General features: G+C 45.9%; 1 protein-coding gene across 7 annotated transcripts in view; it reads left to right on the plus strand.

Annotated features, from left to right (window-relative positions):
• Positions 1 to 12,517, plus strand: part of PTPRT (protein tyrosine phosphatase receptor type T) — a 1,030,325-nt gene extending 1,017,808 nt beyond the window's left edge. For all 7 annotated transcript variants that reach the window (XM_075901349.1, XM_075901354.1, XM_075901347.1 and 4 more), the window contains 3 exons: positions 4,296 to 4,459; positions 6,737 to 6,872; positions 8,938 to 12,517. In XM_075901349.1, the coding sequence (XP_075757464.1) occupies positions 4,296 to 4,459; positions 6,737 to 6,872; positions 8,938 to 8,991 (354 nt within the window). In that variant the 3' untranslated portion in view covers positions 8,992 to 12,517. The remainder of the gene's footprint in view (positions 1 to 4,295; positions 4,460 to 6,736; positions 6,873 to 8,937) is intronic.
• Positions 12,518 to 14,069: the final 1,552 nt, after the last annotated feature.

Here is a 14,069-nt window from a genome sequence, read left to right on the forward strand (position 1 = left end):
TAAAAGTCCAGTTCCAAAAATAAATAGGGGATCGGGGAAGGGGGGAAGGAAGGGAAAAAATAGTGAATTAAAGTGTTCACATTACAACAAATAGAGAAGGTGCAAATTGTTCTTAAGTACACATTGTTTAGTTGGTTCATTCATTAGGATGTGGAAGGTAGTGTGCTAGCCAGGTAATGTCTTTATTCATACATTTTTGATGGCTCCCAAACTTGTAAATGAAGTAAAGTTCCAACACTTCCCTGTGAGTTTGGCCGGTGGAATTGGCCTGAAACAACATGGGGACTTTGAGAACCATTAATGAGGGCCCAGGCAGGTTAAATTGTTCTCTGATGGGTTTTTGTGTTTTGCCTTGTCAGATATCTGATTTGTGTCCACTAATTCTTTCCTGTAGAGACTGTCCTTTTTGGCCAATATACATGGCAGAAGGGTATTGCCGACATTTGATGACATGGATCACGTTAGCGGATGTGCAGTTAAATGAGCCCCTGATGTAGTGGCTGATGTGGTTGGATCCAGTGATGAAATTGTTTGTGTAGCTGTCTGGACAGAGTTGGCACCAGGGCTGATTGCAGGGCTGGGTTCCTGGATAACTATGGTGGAGGGATACATGGTTGCTGGAAAGAATTTGTTTGAGGTTAAGGGGTTGTCTGTAGGCGGGGATTGGCCTTTCACCCAAGGCCTGAGAGAGTGAGGGGTTATTTTCTAGGATAGGTTGTAGACTGTTGATAATCTAGGTTTAAGATCAGCGTCTAGACTGGTGCTTTTCTCCGACAAAGCTCCGTGCCGAAAAAAAGCGGCAGCCATTTTTATGCTAATGAAGCACGGGAGATTTAAATCCCCGCTTCATTAGCAATTGCAATACGTCTGATTTACATCCCTTTTCCGAAAAAGGGATGTAGTCTAGATGTAGCCTTAGTGATTTCAATTCTTTAGCCACCACCTAGGCTAGCAAAAGATTCCAGGTGCCACTGAAATAACAAAAAGACTCCTAATGGAGTCTGCTTTAGGTCTATCCTTAGAACAGGGGGGGAAAGAGACAGGTTGAACTAGTCTTACTGCTCACATCTAGTAGGCATGAAGCTCAAGCCTTCCCTCTCCCTCCCCCTCCCCCAGTTCACTCAACTCTGGAAGAGGGATGCTTGTTTATCTGAGACCCCTTACAATGATGGTCTCTCTCCTGCAAGCATTGGTCATATTTTACAGTTCCTACATTTAGAGGTAGCATGTTTGTGACCCCACAACAGCCAAATTAGTTACAATACACCACATTCCATCCTAGCAACGGATCCTCCATCAGCCCTGTCTGAATTGGGTTTACATAACCGCACCACACCCCAGCATGAGCTGTATTTACATATCAAAAGTTAATTATCTTGCAGGGCTAACCAACTTCAGCTGGCTGCACTGCAAGCAGTCTTTCAGACCCCTGGCTGCATTGCAAGCAGTCATTCAGTCCTTACTTACAGAAGTTTTTTTGGTTTTATGAGAGAGCCCTGTAGGGGAACATTTTAACCTGCCTGGACACTCATTAATGGATTTAAAAGTAGCCATTCTTCTACAAAGGAATTTCACAAGCCAACTAGAGAGAGAAAGTGTGCAGAATTGACCTTATATGCAAATTTGACACTGTTTCCCTTGGTCTGAACAAAGACACTAAAACCAGTCTTCCTTAAATTTGCGATATCATTGACAACAAAAGCTAAGTATGGGCCACTTCCAGCCCATGCTATTAGCCTCATTAGCACCTGCACTACTATTGGTGGGTACTTCTTTTTCTTCTCCCTATTTTTTTTGTTATAATTCTGATAGTCCGCCTTTTTTCTCCACTCAAGCTCGTCTGAAGAAGTGGGTTTTGCCCATGAAAGCTCATAATACTATACATATTTTTGTTAGTCTCTAAGAAGGGTACGTCAACATTGCAGCACTATTCCAGGATACTTGCAGTATCCTGAAATAGTGACGAGGAGTCCTGTGGCACCTTATAGACTAACTGAAGTGTAGGAGCATAAGCTTTCGTGGGCAAAGACCCACTTCGTCAGATGCATGTAGTGGAAATTTCCAGAGCATGCATTTACTCTGTAAATTTCCACTACATGCATCTGACGAAGTGGGTCTTTGCCCACGAAAGCTTATGCTCCTACACTTCAGTTAGTCTATAAGGTGCCACAGGACTCCTCGTCGCTTTTGCAGATTCAGACTAACACGGCTACCCCTCTGATATCCTGAAATAGTTATTCTGCATCTTGACAGTGCGCCCATTATTTTGAAATGTCTTTCGAAATAACGGGTGTGCTATTCCAACATCTCTGAAAACTTTGTTCCACAAGGATTAAAGGACATTTCCTAATAGAGATTTATTTTGAAAAAATTACAAAATAAGCTATTTTGAAATAGCTCAAAATAAGCTATGCAATTTGAGCTATGCAAATTGCATAGCTTATTTTGAGTGTAAGAGTGCAGAGTACATGGTTTGCATCAACACAACAGGTCTACGTCTAGACTGGAATGATTTTCCGGAAATGCTTTTAACGGAAAAGTTTTCCGTTAAAAGCACTTTCGGAAAAAAGCATCTAGATTGGCACGGACAAGTTTTCCATTAAAAGCATTTTCGGAAAAGAGCATCTAGATTGTCATGGACGCTTTTCCGCAAAAGCACTTTTTGCGGAAAAGTGTCCATGGCCAATCTAGACGCGCTTTTGCGCAAAAAAATCCCCGATCGCCATTTTCGCGATCGGGGCTTTTTTGCAGACAACAAATCTCAGCTGTCTACACTGGCCCTTTTGCGCAAAAGTTTTGTGCAAAAGGGACTTTTGCCCAAACGGGAGCAGCATAGTATTTCCACAAAAAGCACTGATTTCTTACAGTAAGAAGTCAGTGCATTTGTGGAAATTCAAGCAGCCAGTGTAGACAGCTGGCAAGTTTTTCTGGAAAGCAGCTGATTTCCTGGAAAAACTGGCCAGTCTAGACACAGCCAAGAAGTTTCTTGACATAATGTCAAAATAACGTCTAGCCGGAGGACTTCTTACTCTGACTCTTGTAACCCTCATTTTATGAGGAGTAAGGGAAGTCAGAGAAAGAGACTTACGCTGTGTAGATGGCACCTTACGCTGTGTAGATGGCACCAAAAGCCAAAATAAGCTATTTCTACTTAAGCTATGCAATTGACCTAGCTCAAGTTGCGTAGCTTATTTCAAATTTAGCCCTGCTAAAGTGCCACAGGACTTTCCATTGTCATCTTTATAAAATCTTTTCACTCAGCACCCATTAGACCCAATCCTACAGATGGAGAGAAAACAGCCCCAACAGGGCTCACAAAACAGGATTTTCTCAAGCACGATTATTGCTCTGCCATAGTGGTTAACCGTAGTGCTTACTTTGTTATTTCAGTACAAATTTCCCACCCAGTTGGGTGCCATTCCTGTATTTCCTGTTCTCACTATGTGCACATCTATATAACAGGGCTAATGTCAAAATAACTTATTTCAGCTTTTGGCACTGTCTACACAACAAGAAGTCCGAGTTAGAGCATGCTTCCTCTGACTTCCCTTACTCCTCATAAAATGAGGTTTACAGGAGTCGGAGTAAGAAGTCAACATTTGAGTCGGAGTAAGAAGTCGACAGTTTGACATTTCAACGTTGTGTCAAAATAACAGCTTGCTGCATAGATGTGGACTATGTTATTTGGGAATGTCAGTTATTCCGAAGTAATGCTGCTGTGTAGACATATCCTATGAGAAATGGAGATGTCAGCTGGCCTTTGAAAATGATCCTGCTACCTTCTATAGCATTTTCTGAGTCTGAGCTTAGGTGACAGCAATTATTCCATTAAAGAAACAGTTGGAGGCTGGTCTGTGTTACTGAATCACCATGAGCTCTTTTCCTTTGTTTTTTGTGAATGATTGAAAATAGTTATTTTATCCTTTTTCCACCATGTGATGACTATATCCCTGAATGAAAACAGTTGTCTTCAGAGCCCTATTCTCGTTCTTGTAGCAGTCTCAACTATAAAGCCTCTCCACAAACCTCTTCCTCATCCTCAAAATATGAAACTACCCTCCTTCTCTGAACATATTTTTCTCTGGAAAGAGAGGAGCCTTGCACTCAGTTGTGTTGCGCTTCCTTTTGGCCTGTAGCTTAGTTATTATTAATTTGAAGACTTAGTAGTAGCAATAGCTACATTATTTGGTGATGTTAAGTAATGCATGTGTAACCTGTAACCACCATACTCCCCCAATCCCCTGCTCTCCCTCACCACCTTTCTGATGGTATAAAGGAAGTGGATTATGTTTTAGCCCCAGGACGGATACCATATAGTGCAGCATTTGCAGTATATTGGCTGGCCAGCATACCGGGACACCCCTCCATCCAAACGCTCTCTCTTGAAGGTGGTTAGACGACTAGAGAAATGGCAAGAGCAGTACGAGGGGAGAGATGGACGCACTGTTGTCCACTGCCTGTAAGTATGGTTGGGAATACTTTCGATCCAGTGGTGCAAGATAGAAAGAATTAATTACAGATGTGGAAATCAGATAGCCGTCCTATACTCGAGCAGGGGAAATGAGGTTAAATTGCATTCAAGAGACAAGAGAAGTGCTACCATGATGGATCATGGTATCATGTGTCACTATTTCCACTGTAAATAATAGTGAGTGATCACAACAACACTGCTGCTTACAGCAGTGGGGTCTCCAGTTGATTCTTTCAATAGCCACCTACCATTGATGGTGTGTCAAGCTGCCCTGTGGGGGCATTTTATTTTCTGACGCAGTAAGCTTTTTGAAAGAGGGCCTGTCTGCCTGGGGTCTCAATGCAGTGTTGTAATTCTAATAATAATTAATTACAATTAATTAATTAGACTCTGAATAGTTTTGAGCTCTCAGGTTCCCCTGAGATCACATACATCATAGAAGTGGCATGACAGGTCCATGATTGTCAGTGCAATGTTTTGTAGTTAATTCTTGTACAACACTTTCCATTCAAGCATCTAAACCCCCTGTGTAAATTTTAATGAATGAAGCCTCACAAAATTACAAGTGACTTCTTTATTATTCTAGTTTTATAGATGAGAAAACTAAGACCTGGGGTACAGGGCTTGCTTTAGGGGCACCAGGCTGCAATGCAGAGCTGGGGACCAGCAGTGTAGAGTCAGAAGCTACTCTCATCTGTCAGGGGAGCATCTGCTTTCTCCTGGTGGAGGACCATGGGGGTGAGCTTTGATGCACAGTTTCTGCTCCTCCCACAATGTTCTTCTTTGCCCCCCAGCAGGCTGAGAGAGGGAGGAAGTAAAACCAAGTGCTCTGTGCATCCACATCACTTTCCCCATCTTGGCTGCTACTCTCCTGCCCTCCCCTTGCCCAAGTGGGCAAAGTGACCTGGATATAGGGAACCCTGATGTTACTCTTTGCTCCTTCCTTCACACTCACCTGGTGTGTGTGGTAGGTCAGTGGTCTGTGGAGGGAGGGCAGGAGCAGCAACACCAGCTATTCCTTACTTCAAAGTCATGGGCACAGGAGGGAGAAGCCAGGATTCCATATTCCCTAAAGCCATACCACTGTGGGTGTGAAGAGATTTGGAAGACACTGTCATTGACTAGATTAATGACCAAGGGTAAATCACATTCCTATATTGTGATCTCTAGACCAGTGTTTCTCAACCTTTTTTTTATTATTATAAAGTACCCCTTTAAAAAAATTATAAGTACCCCCAGTACCTAGTTTTCAAACACACATTTTTTTTTCTACCATTGCAATGCATGGCTACGTCTAGACTACATCCCTTTTTCGTAAAAGGGATGTAAATTTCGTAAAAGGGATGCAATTGCTAATGAAGCAGGGATTTAAATCTCCCCCGCTTCATTAGCATAAAAATGGCTGCCGCTTTTTTTCTGCACGGAGCTTTGCTGGAAAAAAGCGCCAGTCTAGATGCTGATCTTGCGGAAAATAAAGCCTTTTCCGAAAGATCTCTTATCCCTCTTGAAATAAGGGATCTTTCAGAAAAGGCTTTATTTTCCGCAAGATCAGTGTCTAGACTGGCACTTTTTTCCGGCAAAGCTCCGTGCGGGAAAAAAGCGGCAACCATTTTTATTCTAATGAAGCGGGGAAGATTTAAATCCCTGCTTCATTAGCAATTGCAATACATCTAATTTACATCCCTTTTACGAAAAAGGGATGTAGTCTAGACGTAGCCCATTTGTTTAAACAACTTAATTGTAGCCGGGTGGGCAAGGACATTTTTGGGTGTAAAAAGTACAAAAATAATAAAGCATTGTAAAACTTAAAGAAAAATTCAGTTCTCCAATTTTCAGTTGTGTTGATGTACCCCCCAGACTTCGCTTAAGTACCCCTAAGGCTACTCATCCCACTGGTTGAGAAACACTGCTCTAGACTCTTCTTTAAACCCTTGGAAGCTTCCTTCTTGTAAGGGAGGCCTGAATGCAGCTCAGTGGTTTGAGCATTGGCCTGCTAAACCCAGGGTTGGGAGCTCAATCCTTGAGGGGGCTATTTAGGGATCTGGGGCAAATTTGTCAGGGATAGTACTTGGTCCTGCTATGAGGGCAGGGAACTGGACTTAATGATCTCTCAAGGTCCCTTCCAGTTCTATGAGCTGGTATATCTCCATATATTATATTATGGCATGCATTTGGGAGAGCATGGCTCTTTACAGGATACACACAGGCCTTCGTTTGCCATTCCTGGGCATCCCTTTATAAACTGCCTCTTTTCTTCCTGCCTAGGAATGGCGGTGGACGCAGCGGCACCTTCTGTGCCATCTGCAGCGTGTGTGAAATGATTCAGCAGCAAAATATCATTGACGTGTTTCACATAGTGAAGACGTTACGGAATAACAAATCCAATATGGTGGAGTCTCTGGTAAGTCTACACACACACACACACACTCCTATCTCTTTAGGATGCAGTGAGTAAAGAATGAGTTAAAAGCAAATAAAAAAAACAAAAAACAAAAGTGATAGAGTCAGGGTTTGCAGCACTATCCATCAGTAAGAATGAATGATTTCCCTCAAGTGTGTATGAGAGTTATAGTAGGTACCTTCGGGAAATGATTAATATTCAGTATCATGATCAGTGTTCCTTCTAAGGTGCGCATCTGCATGTGTGCACACCAAGAATTTGAGGCCCACCCACCTTCTCAGCAGGGCCACACAGTGGCTGTTTAGCTGCTCCGGGGTGGGACTGCATGCAAGGTGGCTGCCTCACCCCAGGAGCAGCAGTGAAGCCACCACACAGCCCTGGCCTTAGCTTCAGCCCTTCCCCAGGTCTGGAGCTGCACCCGTGGGGGCTGCATGGTGGGTGGCAGCTGCTCTGGTGGCTCCAGCTGGGTGGTGGTTGCTGCCAAGGCTGGGACCAGATCCACATGGCAGGCAGCAACTTCAGCCAGGGCCAGAGCCACATGGCAGGCAGCAGCTGCAACTGGAGCAGTAAGCTTCTTTCCCCCTGAGAATCAATGGGGAATATGTCTACACTACCACCCTAGTTCGTATGCCTCGTGGAACAAGGTGTACAGATAGTTTGGAACAGGAAGCCTAATCCGAACTATCTAGTTCGTGCCGCGTGTAGCCACGGGCACGGGGTCCGCACTAGCGGACATTTAAAAATGGCGGCGCCCGGCAACATGCAAATGAAGCCCGGGAAATTCAAATCCCGGGTTTCATTTGCAAGTTCGTATGACTACATTAACCACCCTAGTTCGAACTAGGGTGGTAGTGTAGACATACCCTGGGAGTGTTACCATTATCATTAACAGGAAGAGGATTGGGCCCACCAACTGGAAGAAAAAGACACATCCATATAGTCATGATCAATAAATAGTCTTGCAACACCTTAAAGACTAACAAAACATGTAGATGGTATCATGCGCTTTCATGGCACAACCCGCTTCTTCAGCTGAATGGAGTTACTAAAGATCCAGTTTCAAAATAAATAAGGAGTGGGGGCTGTGACGGCGCGTTGGGGTTCCCCCGTCTCCTGCACCCTCATAGTGGCACGAACAGACTCCGCCAGCCAGTAGAATAGAGGGAGTTTATTGCTTCTCCAGGATACAGCACAGCACAGATGGAATCTGGTTACAGGGCTAGGCATGTGATGCGTCAGCCCCCCCTTGAGATGGGGGAGACTGGGCCCCTAAAGCCCAGCCTCCTTGCTCAGGCTGCTTCCTCCATGATTCCAGACAGAAACTAAAAAACTCTCCTCCAGCCCTAACCCCCAGCCAGGTGTTGGTCTCCGCCCTCCTTCCTTTGTCTCCCTCCCTGGGTGTCTGGGTTAATACACATTTGGGAGAGTCAGTGAGAATCTCCCATCACAGCTCAGGGGAACCCCGAGTCACAGAGCAGACAGCACCCCCACTACGCCACAGGAGCGGAGAAGAGAAAAAAAGGGAAAGAAATAGTCAGCCTCCATGCTACATGAAGCTGATAGAGAAGTTGCAAGTTGTTCTTAAGTACCCATTGTTTGTTTTTTTATTTCATTGGGATGTGGAATGTAGTGGGCCATCCAGAACAATTTGCAACTTCTCTATCAGCTTCGTGTAGCGTGGAGACTCTAATTGAAACATATTATGTGCATGTGATATTTGTTTGTTACTGATTGGTGCGACAGTGGCACACATCCGAGCAAGTGTACGTGACCTCAATATTGGTGCACAAGATAATACTCACTCAGCTCATGGATGGAAAATCTTTGAGGGACCATGGATCATGACTGTATGGATTTGTCCTTTTCTTCCAGTTACTTTGCACCCTGCTTATGCTCTGCCAATGCTATAGACATGCAGTTTGGTCCAAAAGGTATTAAACATTTCACTCCTGGAGTCCAACCTTGTCAAGTGATGTGGAGACAGCATTGGAGGGCTGTGGGCACATTTTAGAATCAGGCTGTTAAGAAGTCACTGCTAGCATTTCTCTTTTTCTTTCTTTTTCAGGAACAATATAAATTTGTATATGAGGTTGCACTGGAATACTTAAGTTCATTTTAGCCTGGCAGAATGAGTGGCCTATTGGATTCCAGATTCCCAAGTCTGAAGGACATTTTTCCCTGCACTAAAAGGCTGTAATGGGTGTGGGGAGGTCCAGGCCATCCACACTGGAGCAAGAAACAGACTCTACTGACCTCAATGTGATTGGGAGAATGAAGCAATCCCTGTGTTTGCTGCTGCCTGCTTTCTCTTGGAGCATCTACTGCTTTTTAAATAACCTAATGTACAAATTGGCAAAGCAGGAGATGGGCTGGAAGACTGCTTTCTAATCCCCTCCAACCTCTTCTCTACCATTTTGGATGTGTATTTTTGCTCTCCTTGATACAAAGGAAAAAATACTGGAATAGTCTGTATTTTAAACAACCTTCTGTTCTCAAATCCCATCCTTTAATTTTTTAATTTCATGCATCAGCCATTTGGAAAAATTAGAAAACCACAGGGAACAAGTGAGACTTTTGATTACAATTAATCCACATAATCTATTTTTTTTCAAGTGAAAATGCCATCAATGAGAAGTTGAAATTCTCCTCCTCCCTTCTGTTCTCCCTAGACATATAATGTATGGATGTAGTGGTGGATCTCTTAGGAAGCTGTTCATGGATCAGCTGCATCAACTGCTACACTAGCTTTTCTTTCCATATCCTGCTTGACTTCCAAGACTTTAAATGGACTGGTTACATCTCTGTGATTCATGGTAGTGTCAGTGCTGGAAAAGCCAATAAGAAAAATGAGTTTCACAGCCATTTGAGCAAACAAGCCCTCCATCAAATCAATTGCATTTGGTTTGTAATTTTGGTCATTTTTACCACGTGTTTTTCAAGCATTGGCTTGGGGTATAGTGTCTCTTTAATAAGAAGAGCATAAAGTGGATACCTGTGGATGATGTATTATAGATCATTACTGTAGCATCTAGTCATGGATCACAATCCTATTGTGCCAGGTACAAACACAGAAAAGAAAGATGATCCCTTCCTCTGAATGTAAGCACATGTCTACAATGCAGCTAATTAGGATTTTACCTGAGTTTTAGACCAAACCCCATGTCCAGCATCCACACCTAAAAACCTCTGATGTGATTATGGAGAACCCAGGCTGCCTGACCCAGCTGGGGGGGTGGATTAGAATGCAGGCTCCACTTTAACTGTTTCCAAAACCGGACTACTTTGACTTGAGAATTCAGACTAAATTGCTGCTGAGCTAACAGGTTCTCTACACCCCTACGCAAGAGGGGAGGACAGATCCTCCTTCCCTGAAGGGGCATGGCCTCAGATGGAAGGGCCGGGGCAACTGGCCTCAGCGCAGCCTGGACCCCACACACATACCCCTAGCACTGTCTGAAGCATGCCATGATCAAACGATTAAATCATTGGCAGTGATTTAAAGGGCCCAGGCTCCTGTCCACAGCAACAGTAGCCACAAACCTCAGGCCCCTTGGAATTGTTGGGCCTCAGAGTAGTTGCCCCCTTTGCCTGCCCACCTGTCCTCCCTCACCCAGGTCAATGGGCCTGGCTGATAGCCCTCCAATGCCCTGCTCACAATTCCCCCCTCAGGACAGAAAGTTCTTCTGCAACTAACACAACTGATTGGGAAAGACTCTCAGGCTACGTCTACACTGGCGCGTTCTCACGCAAAAACTCTTCCAGAAGAGAGTGTCTACACTGGCGTGTGCTTTTGTGCAAGATCATCCGTGCCAGTGTAGATGCTCTCTTGCGCAAGAAAGCTCTGATGGCCATTTTAGCCATCGGGCTTTCTTGTGCGGGAAATTCATGTTGCCTGTCTACACTGGCCTCTTGCACAACAACAGTTGCACAAAAGGGCTTATTCTTGAGCAGGAGCGTTAGAGTTCTGGCGCAAGAAGCCCTGATTTCATACAGTAGAACGTCAGTTTACTTGTGCAAGAACATGTGGCCAGTGTAGACAGGCAGCAAGTTTTTGCGCAAGAGTGGCCGCTTTTGTGCAAGATTGTGCCAGTGTAGACACAGCCTTAGGCTAAGACTACCCTGCCACTTTACTCTGTTGCAGCTCTCTGGCTCAGAGTGTGAATAAATACCTTAGCACAGCAAGTGCCCCCAGTGTGGTGGTAGTTTAAATAAGAGCACTGGGAGAGCTACCTCCCAGCACTCCTGTGGCCAGTTTCACTTTAAAGCACTACAACAACTGCACTTAGACTGAGAGCAGATTCAGTGAGTATACACTAACGGGTGAGGATGCTTGCACCTGGGTGCAATTGCCCAGGTTAACTGCATTTTAGACATAGCCACAGCATGATCTTAATTTGGAAATGACTAAGCTTTCTACTCTGTTCCCAAACTGTTGTAGAAACGGTCATAACTGCATGATTATCCAGATCGCCCAGCTGTGAGATTGCTAAATGGTTACCCATTCAGCTTATCGCCAGGGTTATGCACATGAAAGTTGGTTTTATGAAAAGGGAAGAAGAATGTTTCAGCAGCACAGGAAACTTTGCATCACAAGCAAAAAGGTATTTGCTTTGTTTTGCTAAAATTTCTGTGGAATTCCTTTAATTTTTGGAAACAAGCACTGAGTGGCTATGTCTACACTGGTGGGTTCTTGCACAAGAACATCTGTCCTCTAGACAGGAATATTTAAATCCCTGCTTCATTAGCAATTTCGATGTGCCTAATCTCTCTGGCGACAAAGGGATGCAGTCTAGACGTAGCCTAAGAGTCCCAAAGTACTGTCCCCTCTAGCAACACAGACTGCTGTCCAACTCCTTTTATGGGCCTTTCTGGCCAGGGCGCCCGCGGGGGCATTTGTGTGCACCCGCCAAGTGCTCAGGGCTGGCCTGGCCCCGGGCACGTGGCGCATGCACGGTGCCGGAGCCGGCCCCGGGTGCATGGCGCACGATGAGCGCCGGCCCCGGAGGCACCGCAGATTGGCCGCCCGCACTCTGGGTACACGATGCTTGGGGGGGGGGAGCGCCAGCACTGGCCCCGGGCGTGTGGAGCGCAGTGCCGGGGGGAGGCCCGGCCCCAGGCATGCGGCGCTGGGCGGGAGGCCCGGCCTCAGGCGCACGGCTATGGGGGGGGGGGCCGCCCCCGGGCACACAAGGGGGGGCCCTGCCCCCTGGTGGCCGGCGGGCAAACGGCCACGCCCCCTGGTGCCTGGCAAGAACAAATGGTTGGGGACCACTGGCGTACACTGTTGCTTCCCACGTGTTATTTATTTAGGTGTTGGGCTTCTACAACTTTCTGACATACATTTACCAAGACACCAACTTTACCTGAGCTCCTCTTTGCTTGGTGAGATTAGCAGGTTTATATGGTCATGGCTACACTACAGATGCAATCGTCCAGGGTCTAGTGAAGCATGCTTAATTGAACTGAGAGGGCACTTCTGTTGATGCCGGACTACGTGTGCTCCCTTCAACTTCCTGAAGTGTGGATGGCATCAAAATGTGCATTACAGTACTTCGAATTAGGCCAAGCACTTAATATAGCCACAGTTGGGCTACGTCTACACTGGCCCCTTTTCCGGAAGGGGCATGTAAATTTCAGCAGTCGTCGTAGGGAAATCCGCGGGGGATTTAAATATCCCCCGCGGCATTTAAATAAAAATGTCCGCCGCTTTTTTCCGGCTTTTAAAAAAGCCGGAAAAGAGCGTCTAGACTGGCCCCGATCCTCCGGAAAAAGTGCCCTTTTCCGGAGGGTCTTATTCTTACTTTGAAGTAAGAATAAGAGCCTCCGGAAAAGGGCACTTTTTCCGGAGGATCGGGGCCAGTCTAGACGCTCTTTTCCGGCTTTTTTAAAAGCCGGAAAAAAGCGGCGGACATTTTTATTTAAATGCCGCGGGGGATATTTAAATCCCCCGCGGATTTCCCTACGACGACTGCTGAAATTTACATGCCCCTTCCGGAAAAGGGGCCAGTGTAGACGAGCCCTTGCATATTAAACGTATTCCCTCATGTAGACCAGGGGAAAATGAGCAGTATCAGTGGTAGGCTGCTTCAGTCATTGTGGGAGCCACTGGAAACATTCAACTAGCTCTTATCGTTCTATTAACCCAGAAAGCATACTAAAATTTGTCCTGCTGTCCCAGGATTGTACCAGGTTATAAATATGCACTATAAAAATATAACATTTTTAAAACAGGAATGTGGAGCTGGCCTGTTTTAGATTACAGTACAGTTTAACAGCTCTTGTATGTTTAAAATTGGACCTCTAAGATATGAAAAATCATAAATCGGGGTGGACAATAATTGGGGGGGGCACTCCAAGATTTTGAGCAAGGGCAGCACTTTTGTGTGGAGGAGGTGCAGGGTCTAGGTTGGAGGTTGGGTGCAGAAGGGCACATGGGGTAAGGGACTGGGATGCAGGAGCCGGTTTGAGGTTGTAGAGGGTGCTTGGTTGGAGGAGGGGCTTGTGACCTGACTCAGGGAGGGAGCGTGGGTGCAAGGAGAGGGTTCCAGACTGGGGTACAAGGTCAGGGAGGGAGTTATCACCTGGGGACCAGGATGCAGCGGATTTGGATGGTGATCTGGGGGAGGGAGTTGGAGGTGAAGGAGGGGTTGGGGTGCCAGAGGCAGGTGCTGGCTGGGAGGAGTTTACCTAAGTGTCTCCTGCCCAGCAGGCTGCAGCACCTCCAAGGCAGCCCAGCCCCCTTGAAAATACGTGGTGCTCTACTCTGCATGGGGAAACAGGCTTGTGCTGCCCCTATCTCTCAGGCCAATCTCTCAGTTCCAGTTAGATGGCTGTTTCCAGCCAATAGGAGCTGAGAGAGAGGCTGAGATGAATTCTTATTGGCCGGTTATTTCTGGCCAATAGGAACTGAGGATTGGGCAGGACGGGGAGATCGCACAACGCCTCCTTCTCACTGTGTTTTACTCTGCAGAAGCTGCATCTGCCTGAGGATCCCAGCAGGGTGGTTCACGGGCCAGATCTGGTGGCTTGGCAGGCCAGATTCACACCCGCCCCCCCCCCCCCCCATGCCATACCGTATTTTGCCCAACCCTGCCAAAAGTGTTGGTGCCGCTGATGCTAATTGCAAAACCCTGGCTGACAACAAAAGGACTTTATTTGATGTTAGGAAATTTATGTGAAAAAGCCTCTCTAGTAGTT

The sequence above is a fragment of the Pelodiscus sinensis genome, chromosome 18 (genome assembly GCF_049634645.1).
Source record: "Pelodiscus sinensis isolate JC-2024 chromosome 18, ASM4963464v1, whole genome shotgun sequence".
NCBI classification, from domain to species: Eukaryota; Metazoa; Chordata; order Testudines; family Trionychidae; genus Pelodiscus; species Pelodiscus sinensis.